General features: G+C 41.1%; 1 protein-coding gene across 4 annotated transcripts in view; it reads left to right on the top strand.

Annotated features, from left to right (window-relative positions):
• LOC140486000 (integrator complex subunit 6-like) overlaps positions 1-18,680 on the top strand; it is a 109,590-nt gene that overhangs the window by 66,050 nt on the left and 24,860 nt on the right. For 2 of the 4 annotated variants that reach the window (XM_072584512.1, XM_072584511.1), the window contains exons 10-12: positions 1,514-1,608; positions 13,009-13,119; positions 15,228-15,443. In XM_072584512.1, the coding sequence (XP_072440613.1) occupies positions 1,514-1,608; positions 13,009-13,119; positions 15,228-15,443 (422 nt within the window). Of the gene's footprint in view, positions 1-1,513; positions 1,609-13,008; positions 13,120-15,227; positions 15,444-18,680 lie in introns of those variants that run through there. The other 2 variants (XR_011962494.1, XR_011962493.1) reach the window with 1 other exon arrangement.

Here is an 18,680-nt window from a genome sequence, read left to right on the forward strand (position 1 = left end):
ACAGGCTGAAGAACTGAACAGAATGCTTATATTCCAACTTTCTGTTCAGCATGTTTCCATTGTGGTAGAAAACAATGTGGTGACATGGGCACACTGCTATAAAGTATGTGCACAGCAGATTTTCAAACCTGCTCACTCTCTACACCACAGCATAACTTGAGCTGGAATGGCAGCTTTCCATTTTCAAACAAGCAGTCATTAAGTTCAGAACTGATTGACTTTGTATCTGGTTCCTGTCCTGAGACATAGGTGAAAGACCAAAGTGGTTTTTCATGGTTTCAGGCTAGCTGCTACAAATATTCAATACTCAGATCACCCATCTGGAACAAAATAAAGCTGCTTTAGCTTGGTGATTCCATGGAGCATACAAATTAACATTTGTAGTGCCTTTATAGTGGCTGCCTTATTGGCCCTGCAAACCTATGGTATTGTCGTGTTAAATGATATTGAGTGACCTGACTTTAAACATGAAAAAATCTTCCATCAACTAATACCATAATCAAGGGAGAATCTGGTTACACACAGACATGAGCTGATTATGGTCCTGTTTTTATAAATGAAGTTTTCCAATTTTGGTTTTAAATTTACAGTTAGCAGTTAACTCTTACTCAAACTATTGAATGTATGACTATTTGGTGCTTTAGACTTAATTTGGATTATTTTGGAGTGTGTTGGTTTGGATTCTCATAGATGATATAGGTGTGAGCAGCCATAAAATGAAACTGTAACTGAACAAGGAAATCTCACCACCTCTTGACCACCACCATCATCAGTATCTCGCTTCTCGGCTCTTTCCACCCGCCACCCCCCACCCCCCCCAAAAAAAATGACATGGCATACCAGCCATCCTTGATGTACTTTTCAACTGATGGTTGGTTTCCAGGAGACTAGGTTGTGCTGCTTTCATAATGGAAGCTAAATCCTGCTACACAGTTATGAGAATGGATAAAATAACCAGTTTTCTTTGATTTTAAATGAGGACCTAAGTGGCTTGTAATGTGGATTCAAACACAGTTGGAATTGGAGAAATTGCCTAAATTAATCTTTGGGGTTTTCACAGCCAGAAGAGATGAAAATCTCCAAACTGTGACTCAATTTATTTTTATTCCAAGACCCTTTCCCCCAGTTCCCAATTACTTGTTTACTTGAAATGTGGATTTTGTTGCATAAATTATTAATGCTCCATTGAAAACCTTGAGTCTGATATTAAAAATTAGCCCACCTAAAAATAAATTGGAGTGTGCAGTGGATTGTGATTTATAATACCATTGAATGGGTTGAAGCAGGTTTGAACTTCTTTCCCATTATTCACTTTCTGCTCTCACAACAGAGTAAGGTTTTTAAGCAGGTTGCCTTCCTATTGGCAGGAGGGTAGGATCCTTTTTTTAAAAAAAGATCCATCTGCTTCACTAGAAAATAACACTTTTTAAAATCTAGATCAAGTTGCACGATAGAGTATTTCTTGTTTGACTTTGTCTGAATTACAACTCATTGTTTGGTTTTTGTTTTGCAGATGATTTGTTCAAAGTGCATAAACTGAAGCCAGTTATGAAATGGCGGCAAGCATTTGAAAATTACTTGAAGACAATGCCTCCATATTATATTGGGGTATGCTTCATTTGATGTTTTGCACATGGCTAATGTGTTTAGAGATATGTCATTCATCAATTTGAGGCTATCGATGCCAAAATAATGGCATATGGGTGTTGTTACTTTTGTAAAGTTTTTTTGTTTGGGTAAGACAATCCTTTCAGAACAGGGACTTAATCTGCAATCTGTCAGCCCATGGAATGCCCAGACATCCAACAGTTTTTCTCTCTGGTTTATTGCTGGTAGAGTAAACATTTAAATCCATGGACTTATGGAATAATCAAGGACTTATTATTGCTTGAAATTTGTTTTAGGGCATTTGGAGGAGACTGAGCTGAGGTCAGAAGTGAATGTAAGCTGTCTCCAAAAATGAGATGATTTAATTTCAGACCAGTTTACGGAATGACTTACTTAAATAGAAGAGTTTTTAGTTTGTGCTGTTTCTAGACTAGGAGTGTTTGCTTTGAAATCTGCTTTGAAATTGTCAAAAATTCAGATTCAGACTATTGTAAGAAGCCTCCCAGTTCAGAGGATAGAAACTGGGAAGAATTAGTCATTTGGTAGAGATTGGTATTCTCTGAATTTGAGTTACTGACAAGTGATGGTGTTGAGAAATAGGTTGATATTTTGTTCAGCAAGACAATTTAAGATTTTTCTGTATTCTATGTCTAAATAACATTTTTGTTTTCACTTTTTGTGTAATAAACTTCTATTCTGGTGTTCAAGGCACTCTGCAGACTCGCGTGACTGTTTCAGTGACTGACCACTATGTTAACAGAGATAAAACAAACATCTCTTAACTAGAGTGCTTTCTGGAATCTGACTTGTTCAATAATACCATCAAATGGGATCATAACAGTAGGTATTTAGGTCAAGTGCTCAAGGTGAGGTACTTTGCCTGCAGCCAGTTAGTACTTCATGCAGTTAAAAGAATTAGTTTTTAAAAACATGGTATCTTCTGTTTGTACTTTAACCTTGAGTTGGAGAAAGTGGGAGAGAAAGCTTGTATTTGAACTTATTGCTGAATGTTAATGCTTAGAGGTTTTCTGTTGTGGGTTTTAGTTGTACTAATAGCTCTATCTTGTTGTTCTGTCGAGTAGTAGGGCAAGCACAAAACAACGGTTTTAAAATTCCATATGATATTGGCTTCTTTCTTTCTGTTCATGGTGTCAAGGGATTCAATATTAACTTCACTCTTAAATCATTTCCTTACTTCATTACTACAAGACTTGGAAATTGAAATGTTGAAAAATTGATAATGTTCAAAGTACTCAGCAGTTCATGACTACATCTGTGAAGAGGGCTAGAGCCAAATATTTCAACAAAAAGTTCACAGATCTGAAATATTAGTTCTATTTTTCTCCTCCGATTTCCAGATCCTTTCAATTGGGTACACGGTGTTGTATGAGTAAATAATTACTCATTAAAAAATTAGGGCATTCAGCCCATTGATTCTGCGCCACTGTTCAAGCGTGGCTGATAGATTTTTCAACCCCATTCTCCTGTTTTCTTCCCATAACCAAGAACTTAGCTATCTCCGTATTAAGTATGCTCAATGACCTGATCTTCACACCCTTCTGTGACAATGAATTCCACAGATTCACTACCCTGGCTAAAGAAGTTTCTCCCCATTCCAAAGGGTCTAAGGCTGTGCCCTTGGGTCCTCGTCTGTCCTGCCAATGAAAACATCTTCCCAATATCCACTGTCCAGGCCAGTCAGTATTCTGTAAGTTTCAATCCGTCAAAGTTGAGGACTTTGAGGGCAACTCCCTCCTGATTGGTGAAAGCACAATGGCATACATTGTTCTGTCAGTGAGACAGGACATAGCCAGCGATGATGACTGTGTTGTCTTGTTCAGAAGTCACACTACACCAGGTTATAATTCAAGATTTAAAAGTTTTATCCAAGGTTTATTTAATATATCAAACTTTGAGCACTGCTCCTTGATCAGGTAAAGTGATTTTGTCCACCCCAGTCCAACACTGATATCTCTACATTTATGGTATTGTCATGAATGTGCATTGTAAGATGTGTTTTTACATTAGCTCACCCATGTTTGTAAGGAAGACTTTCAAGGGTCAACAGACTATGCTGTTGTCATTTCAGGTGCCTTAGTCAATGCCACGTGGTCTGTCCATTTCACTGCTTCCTTTCGACTTTATAGTGGTTAATATAACGGAGTGGCTTGCTAGGTCATTTCAGAGAGTAATTAACAGGAAATAATGTTGCTGTTGGCCTGGATTTCCATATAAGCTAGACCAGGTAAGGACAAAAGTTTTAGTTTCTCTGTCTGACTCATGAGAGTTCTTTGAGGAAATCTCAGCCGAGTGGATAGAGGGGAACCAGTAGACATGTTATAGTTGGACTTTGAGAAGGCATTTGACAAGGTATGTCCTAAAAGTTTGAGACATGAAATAAGAGCCCAGATGTCAGAAGTAGTGTATTGATTTGGATAAAGGGCAGGAAACAGCCCAGAGTGGGGATAAGGTGTTCTTTCTCATGCTGGTGACCTGTGACCAATGGGATTCCACAGGATCAATGCTGAACCTCAACTGTTCACTAAATTGTGTGTGTGTGTGTGTGTGTGTGAGTGAGAGAGAGACGGTCAAGGAAGGAAGTGAATGTACTGCAGCCATATTTGGAGACAACACAAAAATGGGTTGTAAGGTAGGTTGTGACAGGGGTAGAAAGTGTTTACAAAGCTATGGATAGGTTGAGTGGGCAAAAAGTTGACAAGTGGCAAATGTAGTGAAAAATGTGAAGTTTGTTTTGGGAGGGAGAACAAAGCAATATTAAATGGGGAGAAAACTGCTGAAAGCTGCAAAACCCAGTGACCTGAGGGTATTTGTGCACGAAACACAGAGCTAGGACACAGGTGCAGCAAGTAATCAGGGATGCGACTAGAATGTTGACCCTTATTTCAAGGGAGTTGAATTATAAGTGTAGTCAAGTCTTGATGGAGCTGTAAAAGGTGCTAATGAGACCACACCTGAAGAACTGAGAGCAGTTTTGGTCCCCTTATTTAAGGAAAGATATAATTTTTTTTGGAGGCAGTTCAGAGAAGGTTCCCTAGGGTGAACCATGGTATGGAGGATTGTCTTCAGAGCAAAAGCGAAACAGACTGGAACTCTACTCGGTAGAATTTGGAAGAGTGGAGAGGTGATCTCATTGAAACATACAGGACTCTGGAGGAGCCTGGCATGAAATGCTGAAAGGATATTCCCCTCAAGGGAGAGTCTAGGACCAGAGGGCATAGCTTCGGTATAAATAGGCAATGATTTCAGGACTGAAATGATGAGAAATTTCTTCTGAGGGTTGTGTCTTTGGAACTCTCTACCATTGTAGGGGGAGAGTCCTTGGGTATATTTAAGGCTGAGATAGATTCTTGACGAGTGGGGGAATTGAGGGCGAAAGGAAAAGGGCAGGAAAGTGGACCTGAGGAATGTCGGATTACACTTGATCATATTGAATGGTGGAGCAAACTTGAGCCAATTTCCTCTTCCCTGTTCACACTACTTATGGTCTTAGTGAACTAGATGAGCTAATATGGCATTTATCATGGTCATCATTAGACTCCCATTTCAAGATGTTTTAAGATTTAAATTCTGTGTACCGTGGTGAGATTCAAACCATTGCCCCAGAGCACTGGGGGAGGTGATGGCCTCATGGTATTATCACTAGACTGAGAGTCCAGAGACACAGGTAGTGTTCTGGGGATCAGGGTTGACTTTTCCCATGACAGATGGTGGAATTTGAATTTTAAAAAAATTGTAATTAAGTGTCTAATTGAAACCATTGTCGATTGTGTGGGAAAACCCATATCGTTCACTAATGTCCCTTCGGGAAGGACACTGCTGTCCTTAGCTGGTTTGGCCTGCCTTTGACCCCAGACCCATAGCAATATGACTGAACTGTAACTGCTCCCTGGGATGGACAATAAGTGCTGGTCTGGCCAGTGATGCCCTCATCTCACTAAGAATCAAAAAAAAACCTTAAAATTTCCTGTGTCCCTGGTTTGCACTGCTGCTTTAGTGCCTGGGACCTGGTTCAGTTCCACCCTCAGGCAGAATTTGCACATTCTCTCCATATCAGCATGAGTTTCCTGCAGGTGCTCAGGTTTTCTCCCACAGTCCAAAGGTCATGTGGATTGATGATGCTAAATTGCCCACAGTGTCTGCGGATTTGCAGGTTTTGGTGAATCAGCCATGGGGAATGCACAGCTACAGGGATAGGGTAGGTGGGCTGAGTCTGGGTGGGATGCTCTGGAGGGTTGATGTGGACTCAATGGGCCACACTGTAGGGATTCTCTGATACAGTTACAGTTGGGAAATCTAGATAAGGTGGTGAGAGGATGCTGTCATGGTACTGTGGCATAGTATGTGTTGCTAGCAGGTATCAACAATAATTGGCTCATAGTGGTTTAAACTATAGTGAATGGGTATTGTCAAGCAGCATTGTAAACCAGTAGGCCAAAGAACAGGATTGGTATGAGCTACTCACCAGCAGAATTCACTCTCTTCAATTTCTCATAAATAATGTCTTTTTAGTCAGTTGTGCAACTGGAATATATGAAGCATGTTTGAAGTGCAGTTACTTTGCTGATATAAGAAACGCCAATTATCATCCTCAAAGTGAGCAGGTTCCCACAAGCAGCAATTTTAATCTGATATAACAATATCAGCAAGGACACCAAAGAGAACATGCCCACTTGGCTGAGAAGGGTGCAGCCATGAGATTGTCCACCCAAAAGTGCAAGTGAGGCCTCTGCTCAACTAGACCTTCAGCAGTACAGCATTCCCTCTACTCCATTGAAGTGTCCACTTGATATAGAGCTTAAAACTCTGGAGCTATACTTCCCAAGCAATTTAACACTGATCCCCATTTCACATTTGAGATTTGTTGTAGCTCCTCAGTGAGAATTAAGAGTGTGGATTGGGGCTTTGAGCTGCGAGGGCAGAGGCTTACTATAGAGATGGGGCACAGCTTTTATAACCTGTTGGGAAATCCAAGGCAGTCTTTCCCCTCTTTGCATTCAGGGCCCTAACATTTCAGTTGGCGACCAAACTGGGGGTTCTGACCCTGATGTTTGGAGGCCCTGCTCAATGAGACATGGAACCATAACCTTCTGTTACTGAAGTGCAAATTTTTGCATTTTTATATTCCAAAAATTTGAAAATGAAACTTTTATTTCACTCTGCATGTTTTGTCTTAAAATGATGCAGAACAGAAACCTGCCATGCCCAGCATCTACTGAATCTGAATGTTTTCTTAATAAGCCTGTCTAGTTAGATATTTGGATAATGCTGGAAATCTGATCCAAATGAGATTAATGCACGATGAGCAGGTTAAGCTGCATCGCAAACTCTCCCTTGAGCTCTTCCATTGTGGCTTTACTGTTGTCATAGTACAAAGTGTACAACTCCGTTAAATATGGGAACTCATGAATGATGGGGTCCACGTCAGCATGTCATTGAGGCTGGGTTTTTTATTTTGCTGGTTAGGACATTTGCTGTATTCATTTGTGTAAAACTTCTCAATCATTTTTTCTTCAAACCTGGCAGAGATCTTTAAAATTAAATTTATCCGTGGTCTTGATAAGATAGATGTGGGGGAGACTAGATCCAAGAACTTTGCAATAAATATGAAATGCTCAACAATAAATCAAATGGGAAATTGAGGAGGAACTTGTTTTTACCTGGAGAGTGGTTAGTATATGGAACTTATTACAATAAAGAAGAGTTGAAGTGAAAAGCAGATATATGGACAAACAGAAACCATGCTGATGGGCTGTCAAGAACAATGGTAGGAGGAAACAGGGACTTGATTGTTACTTCTACATTTTGAAGAATAGTCCAGTGCTCATACAAAACAAAATCTTCACAATACATTGTATTATCTTAAAGTTTGATTTAGTTTAAATGCATTAACAAGAGCAAACCTATACTCTCCATCCGGACCTGGGAAACTCAAAAGTATGTTAGCCACGAACTGAAATGGCAGCGTTATTTGGGTGGTATGTTTGAATAGACCAAGTATGATAGGGTAGACATTATGTGGTAGGGGAGAAAAAGGAAGGGGCCAACCACCTCAATTTTAATATTTCGCATTGGAGGTTTTAACAATTTGAGGGTTTTTAAAAATGTACAGGGTATATATTTTAACAAGTTTCTGTACCATTACGGCATGCTTGCCTGTACACTGAGCTGTACAGATTCCTATTGGTTGTAATAGGTTAGATGATCTAGAATGATTTTGTCATGGTCCTTGAATTGGAGAATCCAGAGGAATTATATTCCTATTTGGGTGAAAGGAAAGGCTGGTAGGTATAGGGAATGCTGGATATCTAAAGAAATTGAGGGTTTGGTTAAGAAAAAGAAGGAAGCATATGTCAGGTATAGACAGGATAGATCGAGGGAATCCTTAGAGCATAAAGGCAATAGGAGTATACTGAAGAGGGAAATCAGGAGGGCAAAAAGGGGACATGAGGTAACTTTGGCAAATAGGGGCAAGGAGAATCCAACAGGTGTTTACAAATACATTTAAGGACAAAAGGGTAACTAGGGAGAGAATAGGGTCCCTCAAAGATTAGCAAGGCGGCCTTTGTATGGAGCCGCAGAAAGTGGGGGAGATACTAAACGAGTATTTTGCATCAGTATTTACTGTGGAAAAGGATATGGAAGATATAGAATGTATGGAAATAGATGGTGACATCTTGAAAACTGAAAAATGTGTTGCTGGAAAAGCGCAGCATCCCAAGGAGCAGGAGAATCGACGTTTCGGGCATAAACCCTTCCTCCGGAATGAGGAAGGTCTGCCAAGCAGGCTAACTCCCCCTCCCACTCCGCCAAGGACATGCAGGTCCTTGGCCGCCTCCATCGCCAGACAATGGCAACACTATATGCCTAGAGGAAGAGCGCCTCATCTTCCGACTAGGAACCCTCCAACCACAAGGGATGAATGCAGATTTCTCCAGCTTCCTCATTTCCCCTCCCTCCACCTTATCTCAGTCGCAATCCTTGGACTCAGCACTGCCTTCTTGACCTGCAATCTTTTTCCCGACCTCTCCGCCCCCACCCCCTCTCCGGCCTATCACCCTCACCTTAACCTCCTTCCACCTATCGCATTCCCAATGCCCCTTCGCCAAGTCCATCCTCCCTACCTTTTTATCTTAGCCTGCTTGGCATACCCTCCTCATTCTTGAAGAAGGGTTTATGCCTGAAACATCGATTCTCCTGCTCCTTTGATGCTGCCTGACCTCTGGCGCTTTTCCAGCAACACATTTTTCAGCTCTGATCTCCAGCATCTGCAATCCTCACTTTCTCCATCTTGAAAACTGTCCATATTACAGAGGAGGAAGTGCTGGATGTCTTGAAATGCATAAAGGTGGGTAAATCCCCAGGACTTGAACAGGTGTACCCTAGAACTCTGTGGGAAGCTAGGGAAGTGATTGCTGGGCCTCTTGCTGAGATATTTGTATCATCAATAGTCACAGGTGAGATGCCAGACAACTGGAGGTGGTGTCACTATTTAAGAAGGGTGGTAAAGACAAGCCAGGGAACTATAGACCAGTGAGCCTGATGTTGGTGGTGGGCAAGTTGTTGGAGGGAATCCCTGAGGGACAGGGTGTACATGTATTTGGAAAGGCAGGGACTGATTAGGGATAGTCAACATGGCTTTTGTGCATGGGAAATCATGTCTCTCAAACTTGATTGTTACTACAAAACATTCAGAGGATCGATGAAGGCATAGCAGTAGATGTGATCTATATGGACTTCAGTAAGGGGTTCGACAAAGCTTCCCATGGGAAATTGATTAGCAAGGTTAGATCTCATGGCATAAGGGATTACTAGCCATTTGGATACAGAACTGGCTCAAAGGTAGAAGACAGAGGGTGGTGGTGGAGGGTTGTTTTTCACACTGGAGGCCTGTGACCAGTGGAGTGCTACAAGGATTGGTGCTGGGTCCTCTACTTTTTGTCATTTACATAAATGATTTGGATGCAAGCATAAAAGGTATGGTAAGTATGTTTGCAGATGACCCCAAAATTGGAGGTTTGGTGGACAGCAAAGTGGGTTACCTCAGATTACAACAGGATCTTCATCAGATGGGCTAATGGGCTGAGAAGTGGCAGATGGTGTTTAATTCAGATAAATGCGAAGTGCTGCATTTTGGGAAAGCAAATCTTAGCAGGGCTTAGACACATAATGGTAAGGTCCAAAGGAGTGTGGCTGAACAAAGAGACCTTGGAGTGCAGGTTCATAGCTCCTTGAAAGTAGAGTCGCAGGTAGATAAGCTAGTGAAGAAGGTGTGTGGTATGCTTTCATTTATTGGTCAGCGTATTGAGTACAGGAATTGGGAGGTTATGTTACGGATGTACAGGACATTGGTTAGGCCACTGTTGAAATATTATGTGCAATTCTGGTCTCTTTCCTATTTGAAAGATGTCCTGAAAAGATTTTAAAGGATGTTGCCAGGGTTGGAGGATTTGAGCTACAGGGAGAGGCTGAACAGGCTGGGGCTGTTTTCTCTGGAGCATCGGAGGCTGAGGGGTGACCTTGGAAGTTTACAAAATTGAGGGGCATGGGTAAGGTAAATAGACAAAGTCTTTTCCCTGGGGTGGGGGAGTCCAGAACTAGAGGGCATAGGTTTAGGGAGAGATGGGAAGGATATAAAAGAGACCTAAGGGGCAACTTTTTCACGCAGAGGGTGGTGCGTGTATGGAATGAGCTGCCAGAGGAAGTGATGGAGGCTGGTACAATTGCAACATTTAAAAGACATTTGGATGGGTATATGAATAGGAAGGGTTTGGAGGGATATGGGCCAGGTACTGGCGGGTGGGAATAGATTGGGTTGGGATATCTGGTTGGCATGGACAGGTTGGACCAAGTGGTCTGTTTCCATGCTGCACATCTCTATGACTCTATGGAGGAAGAAAATCGAGGATTTTAGAAATGTGGTAGATTTGTGAGTTTCAACCCTCCATGAGCAAACGTAAAGAACTGGGTTTGGCTCCTGTAAATTTGTTGCAGGTTGTTTCTGTTTCAGGCACTCAGGGACAGGCATTAGGCTGACTACAACAGCTGATCTGGCTTGACAATTCGATTTCCAAACGGTTATGTGAGAGATGACTATCAGAATACCTACAATTTCATAAACCCATACTTGTGTAAAGCTATATTTTAAGTTCAGTGTTGTTATGCATGTTGCTACAGATCGTAGTTATGATATGCTGCTATCTGTATCTTCAGTGCTTCTTTATTTGCTGGTGACCTTGATTGTATCCAGGCTGCAGTCATGTTTTTGACCATTGACCTGGAGCAAGTTTTAGATTAGATTACCTACAGTGTGGAAACAGTCCCTTAGGCCCAACAAGTCTGTACTGGCCCTCCCTCTGAAGGGCAACCCACGCAGATCCATTCTCCTACATTTACCCCGCATCTAACACTATGGGCAATTTAGCATGGCCGATTCATCTAACCTGCACATCACTGGACTGTGGGACGAAACTGAAGCACCCGGAGGAAACCCACACAGACATGGGAAGAATGTGCAAACCCCACACTGACAGTCGCTCAAATCTGGAATTGAGCTTGAGTCCCTGGCGCTGTGAGGCAGCAGTGTTAACCACTGAGCCACTGTGCTGCCCAATTTTGGCGTCGTTCGCAAACTTAGCCACCATACCTTTTATGCTTGCATCCAAATCATTTATGTAAATGACAAAAAGTAGAGGACCCAGCACCGATCCTTGTAGCACTCCACTGATCACAGGCCTCCAGTGTGAAAAACAACCGTCCACCACCACCTTCTATCTTCTACCTTTTTGAGCCAGGTCTGTATCCAAATGGCTAGTTCTCCCTGTATTCCATGAGATCTAACCTTGCTAATCTGTCTCCCATGGGGAACCTTGTCGAATGCCTTACTGAAGTCCATTTAGATCACATCTACCACTCTGCCCTCATCAATCCTCTTTGTTACATCTTCAAAAAACTCAGTCAAGTTTGTGAGACATGATTTCCCACGCACAAAGCCATGCTGGCTATCCCTAATCAGTCCTTGTCTTTCCAAATACATGTACATCCTGTCTCTCAGGATTCCTTCCAACAACTTGCCCACCACCAATGTCAGGTTCACTGGTCTATAGTTCCCTGGCTTGTCCTTCCCACCCTCCTTAAACAGTAGAGAGGTTGGCAACAGGTTGGAGTTTGAGCTTTGGAGGCAATTTTAGGCTGAGAGCTTGCAAATGCTGGGTAGAATGAGAATTTTGGAAGAGCGTAATCTTTTTTCAGTCAAGGTGTAAGTTAGCATTACTACTTTCTGAAGCTACTTGCAGCTGGGGCACCTGGAATCTCACATTGCACCAGATTTTGGAAAATGTCACCAGGTTTCCAGGAATTGCAGAGTTCTTACTAAGCAGATAGCATTCACTTAATTAGATGTTTGGGGTTCTCCCATCTGCCTCTTCAAGTAAACAAAGATCAGGATGTATTCTGGCAGTATCTGGAATGTGTGGCTGTTCAATCCAGCCATGGGTTGCCAGAGTCTGTCTGCTTCAGGCTATAATTCCCCTTCTTTCCACTTGCAAAGTCATGCCTGAAATTCTAAAGCTAAGACCACCTTGATCCCTGTGTAAAATTTCAGATTATGTCCTGTATTTACTATGAATTGGCCTCAAATTCTAAGCTGTAGTAGTGTGCAACTTTGACTGATTTTCGGTGAAGAACAGATGATGGTTTAGTTTAAATCAGTTCAAATGATGAATGGGACTGATGTGAATTGAAATGTAAGTGAATACTTCTGCAGTTTGACTATGCTCATAAGTATTTAATCTTGGTGTATAATGAGTTTTTTTTAACCTGATTGTTGTTTGTTTTTTACCCATGTTAGTGTACAGTTATTGTCCACTTAGATCAGTTCACTAGCTCCACTTGTCTGCACTAAACTTTGGATTTGCACTCTACAATTTGGGTTAAGGACTAGCATAAGAAAAGCGTTGGAACCCTTGTCTTAGTGCTGGAGTACACCATCACTGCTTGTAGAGAGACTATAAGCTACTTTGTTGAGGACCTCCAAATTTTTCTCAAATGAATAATTTGTACAAAATTGCGTTCAAAAGCAGATTATTGTGATATTTAAATAGCTATTCAGCATTGTCAGAGTAGTTTCGGTTGATTAAAATACTTGGATTACAGTTGAGAACGACAGTGTGTTTCAAACATTGATTTAGGTTGGAAGGCTTAATTTTAGTTAATTTATCCTTTAAGCATGCCAGTTCAAACTTCGAGTATAATGTTTGTATTATTTGGACAATTGTTTTTTGCATTGTATAAGGAGGTAATTAAGTGATTTTTTTTTCTCATCCCATGCAAGTGAATTGATGAGTTTAACGTTTAAATAAATATTTTGTATTACACCAACAGCCTTTGAAAAAGGCACTAAGGATGATGGGAGCTCCTAACCTGATTGCTGAAGGTGTAGATTATGGTCTTAGCTACAGCGTCATTTCTTACCTCAAAAAACTTAGTCAACAGGTAAGAGGAGAATCTCTGGCTATTTTTGTAAAGTCTATCTGATGAATGCAGCTCCAATAACAATTGAGAAGCTCACTGCCATCCATCACAATAGCCTGCTTGATTGGCACCACTTTTGCTAACATTCAATCCCCCATCACCAATGCCAGTGGCAACAATGTGCACCAAGGTACCTCAGACAGCCCCTTCCTAACTCATAACTATTTGGATCAAGAAGGGTGCCGGAACACCACCTCCAAGTTCCCCCCTCAGCCATTCATCATTCTGATTTGGAAATAAATCACCGTTTCTGAATTATCATTGAGTCAAAATCCTAGCATACTGTCTCTAACAGTATTGAAGGCCTACCTGCACCAAATGGACTGCAGCAGTTCAAGACCGCTCACCAGACCTCCTTTAGACACTGGGACAGGCAACATGTATTGGCCCATCCAATGATGCCATTATCCCATGAATGAATAAAAATAACCTCGTCTGATCTCATTCTCATCCATTCAGTCGTAACACCTATTTCTTGTCTATGTACTGCTCCTCGTAACCTCTCCAAAAACACAGCATAGCTTCTCACATGAGGCATTACCCTCTCACCACTGTGCTTCATTCTGAACCAGACTATTGTTTATAACCTTAGTGTCCTATTTTACCCTGAGATCTCCTTTCAACCATGTATTCACGCTTTAATTCTAACCGTTTCTACGACTGTAACATTCCACAACTCTGCCATTGCCTCAGCTCCTGCTGCTGAGCTCCCACTTCTGTCCTGGAATTTACATTGTGCAGGCGCTGCCCATGTTTCAGCACCAAGTCATGTTTCCCTATCATCTTTGCTTGCTTTGTCTTTGGCTCTGAGTAAAGTATTGCTTTGTTTTTGCAGTCTCATTGTTGCTCACCGATTTGCTTTGCAGCTCCCTGTCTCCATAATCCTCAGCCCTCGAGCCTCTCTTTGCTTTTTCTAGTTGTTCCAGTACAAGCAGCTGTGTCCTTAGCTTCCAAACCCAGATCTCTGATACTCACTTCACGAAACATTTCTGCCATTCTAACTCTTTCCTCTGCATTCTGAATTGTTGCCCAAGCATCTTGTCTAATTTCTGTGCTACTCCAGAATTAGATTTTATTTGATCATTTTCCTGGGAAGCACCTTGGAAGTTTTATTATATCGAGGATTCAAGTTGTTTGTTCACCTCACACGCTTACTTTCAAGAGAAGAGACACCTATCCAGTTTGTTTTCTGATGAATCTAATCTGAGATTTGTGGTATTACCCTTGAACATTTTTTGTGCTCTCTCCAGTGCCTCCATCTTTGTTTGGCTTTGTGGCTTCGTGTTGCAAATTGCTCTCGCGACTGCTAGTGCCAAGTACACCTGGCACTGCTGCATACCAAATGGAGGTGGTTACATATTTGTAGTTGATTCCAGAAACTTGCCAGCTTTAAGATTTTCAGCCCGATTTGTTGTTTTAAATAAATGCTATAACTGAGTTTGAGTAGTGCAGTGATTTTGTTTTTGGTCTGTCCTCGGTTGGGGGAAACAGTAAATTAGATTAGATTATTTACAGTGTGGAAACAGGCCCTTCGGCCCAACAAGTCCACACCGACCCTCCGAAGAGCAACCCACCCAGACCCACTCCCCTACATTTACCCCTTCACCTCATACTACAGGCAATTTAGCATGGCCAATTCACCTAACCTGCACATTTTTGGACTGTGGGAGGAATCCAGAGCACCTGGAGTAAATCCACACAGACACTGGGAGAATGTGCAAACTCCACACACACACAGTTGTCTGAAGCGGGAATTGAACCGGAGTCTCTGGCGCTCTGAGGCACAGTGCTAACCACTGTGCCATCGTGCTGCCCAATTCAAATATATCAGTTATATCAAGTATATCAATTCAAATTATTTCTTCTGGTTTTCGAAAGGATGCTTCCATCTATTCTTGATGTGCATGTATGAATCTATCTTTTACAGGTTTTTAATGGAGGAGAAAACTGATCTGCTCGTTTGATCATGATTTAGTGACAATATAGTTTTCCGAGCCATTTGAAGACTTTGTATTTTTTCATGATTTTGAAGTCATCTTTCCCTGAACAGTGTCCTTTTCAATTTTCAGGCTAAGGTTGAATCTGACAGAATCATAAGTTCAGTGGGTAAGAAACCAGTTCAAGAGTCTTCCATTAAAGTGAAGAACAGAAGCAACAGCCTTTCCTTAGCTCATCGCAAAGACTTGAAGCAAATCATGATGGGGATCACAGGGGAGCTTCCATACAGACTTATGGATTTAAATGTGAAGGAGTTTGCTGGATTCCAGATTGGAATCCTGAACAAGGTGAGATACCTTGAAAATGTTTTTAATTTGAATCTCGCTTCAAATATATTTTTTTTTTGCAAAACAGTTTTTTTTTATTTTCAGTGTTAAAGGCAGCAATTGCAATGGTTTTTTTCATGTAACTACCAAAGACTTGTTGCTTTATGTTTGAAGAAAAGTGCTGTCTCTTGACTTTGCAATTCTCTGACCCCCCACCTCACTGATTTCCACTGTTTGGTTCAAAACTGAACTGGCAAACTTAGTGAATGCTTGAAATTTGTTTCCTTACTTATTTTAAGAATTTGCAAAACTCTGTACAATAGACAGTCAAGTATATCGCATTGCTTGCTATGTGATGGAAATGTTGAATTGGAATCTCAAAGTCTGCAATTCTACAAACTGTGTGTTTATTTCTGGTCGTTTGTTGAAATTAAACATCTTTGGGGGAGCAGATGCTGGACAGAAATTTGTAACCAATCTTGAATGTGGGGCAAAGAGGAGTGTTATTTCCCTGCAGGAGCTGTTATTTAGGTCCTGTTCAGGTAATGATCATGGCACCACAATTTTATTTTTGGAAATGAGAGGTTCTGAATGGCAACTGTATGGATTTTGGAAAGAAGGCTCTGCTGCAGAATAGTGATAAGTGTAGTCCACCTTCCCCACTATCCTTTCATTTTTATTTACATTGTCAAAAATAATTCTTGGTCCGTTTGAAAATTTTGATGTTATGCCTGATCACTTTTGCATTCTCATTGCATTGTGAGCACCACGGGACCTTAAAATTTGAACAGCTTGGTAGTGTATTCGTGCTGTTGCAGTGAATCTCTGCACCTTAAGTCATTTATTGATGTCAGTTTTTGACCCTGTGGTTCATGCTTCGTAATCCTTGTCGAAAGCCCGTTCTGATCATGTGAACTGAGACGTAGATAATTCATTACTGGAGTTCAGCAAGCTTAAGTCTATTTGTTTATCTTTGGCTGACACTACGTTTAATTTAGGCATCATGCAAATTTTCCATATCTGTACTGGGCTCAAATATCATACATAATTTTCACTACTGTGATCAATAAACTAACCGTATCTTTAAGATTGAAAAGTTGATCTAAGCTCTCGTGTACAGCATATGATGTAAGAGAATGTCAGTCATGCCATGCCCACAAATCATGGGGCCTAATTTTTAGTTTCCACGTCCAAAATTGGGAAATGGCCTATGCAAAGAAAGGCATAATGTATGGTGCCTATTGGTTTACTTAAAAGTAAGTGATAATTGCTGAATAAACCAGTTGTCTATCAACCCAATGCCCATTTCTTAGTGAGGACGTTCTTTTCAAGCTTGACAAACTTGTTTATAGGTGTTACATACAGCAATTATTAGTTTAATGTTGTCGTTGCACTTGTGAGAACTTGAAAGAACCAGTGCTTAAGAAATCAGATTTTTTTTTTCCATCACAATCAATGTACAGCAGCTTTGAGTTGTCGGGTCATGGAGGTAAAGCCAAGTGGGGGGGAATGTAGTGCTAAATTACTCAGGCAAAATAGCATTACATCTGCAACTGAGCACAAATGCCAGTTGTATTACAAACGCATCTTAAATTAAAGCAACTTAAATAGGGGCAATTTAAAGCAAGGAATAATTTTCCCAAATTGTTGCTGCAACCAATGGCCATTCAGTTTTGCTGAATCAGAGCTGTTTCTTATGTTGTCATTCTTAAGAATTATAGATTATTTTGAAGAATCATTATCCGCTTCAATTATCGTGCTGATCATCTCACTTTTTGCAGCATTCATTCAGTGCCAATTTCTGAGCCTCCCTCATATTTTGCTTTTTGTGTTTAATAACCCTAGTGATGGTCAAGTTTGCACTAAAGTTGACAATGATGGGCTGGATAATATGGAGTGAGCAGAATGATGGATGGGAGAATCAGAATCCTGGCAGCAGGCAAACTGGACTCGGGAGATACTTAAATGGGAAACCCACCAAAACCAGCAGGAAGCTAATTTATGTACTAAATTGTCCACTTTGAATTGCAAGTCCTTTGGACCTGTTGGAGACTGAATCATAGGTCAATGGATTGAATGTCAAGTGTTTTCTGTCTGTGGAATTTGCTAAGCTGACATTGAGAGGCAAAGCCTCATGTTAAATTCAGAATCCAGAAAACTTGGCTCAAACTTTCAAGGGGCAGTGCTCAGTTGAGGTGCGGAGGAGGAGCTGCCTTGTAAAGAGACAGCACATCCCATTCTCTAAGGGGAAGGCATTGAAGCAGTCTGTTAGGAAAGAGAGCAGTAAGGGAATCACCTACCCTTCCACTGATTTCAAATACCGGCGAGGAGGAACTGGCTGGATTGTTAAACCACTAGACTCTCTTGAACCTGGTGCTACTATGAGATGGTCTTGGAATCTTCTTCCATCACTCAACCATATCATCTTGTGCTGAAATGTCTGAAATTCAGATGGAGATTTCAGCTGCAGAACTTGCTGACAAAGTCTGCAAGACTAAATTGAACACAAGACTGGATCCCATTTTAAATCCAGTACTGACTCCTGTGTAGTCATTAGGCATGACCGTTCTCCTGCACTCCATCTTGTTGTATTGCGTTAATCAAGTGGATGTACTTGTTCCCATAATACCTGTCTGAATTGATCTATACCCCTATGTTCAACCTTCAGTTATGAAAGCTTAGAACATAGTTTAATCTAGGTTGTCAGCTATGCATTAGTTAAAGCTAAGTTAGCCAGTAATATCCTGGTTATATATGCCAATATAATATGCTACATTTGAATGCAAAATGTCCAAGAGCGCTCTTTTAGAATTTGAAGTAAAAGAGGCATTTCATTAACTCCAGTTGTAATTGCATTTGATTCTGAATCCATAGCATGAACTGCCAACATAGAATCTTCAGCCACTTTCTTGCTTGAACGTTTTTTTTAAAAAACGCTCTTCATAGATGTGCGGTCACTGGCAAAACTTAGTTTTATTGCCCATCCCTAATCGTTTTTGAGAAGGGGGTAGTAAGCTGCAATCTTGAACTATTGTAATCCATGTAGTTAGTGTACAGAGTAAAGCGTTTTGGTCCAGTAAATTGCTGAATTTGTGGTGAGATATTTCCAAGCCAAAATAGTGTGTGGCTTGAAGTGGGGCTGGCCTTGTCAGTTATACTGTTCCTAGGTATTCAGCCATTTCGTGATCTCGTGGAGTGAAGCAAATTTAGTGAAGAGTGGCATTTGTAATGCAACCAACTGCTTAGCACTTCTGATTT

This window comes from Chiloscyllium punctatum, chromosome 15, assembly GCF_047496795.1.
Source record: "Chiloscyllium punctatum isolate Juve2018m chromosome 15, sChiPun1.3, whole genome shotgun sequence".
Classification (NCBI taxonomy): domain Eukaryota; kingdom Metazoa; phylum Chordata; class Chondrichthyes; order Orectolobiformes; family Hemiscylliidae; genus Chiloscyllium; species Chiloscyllium punctatum.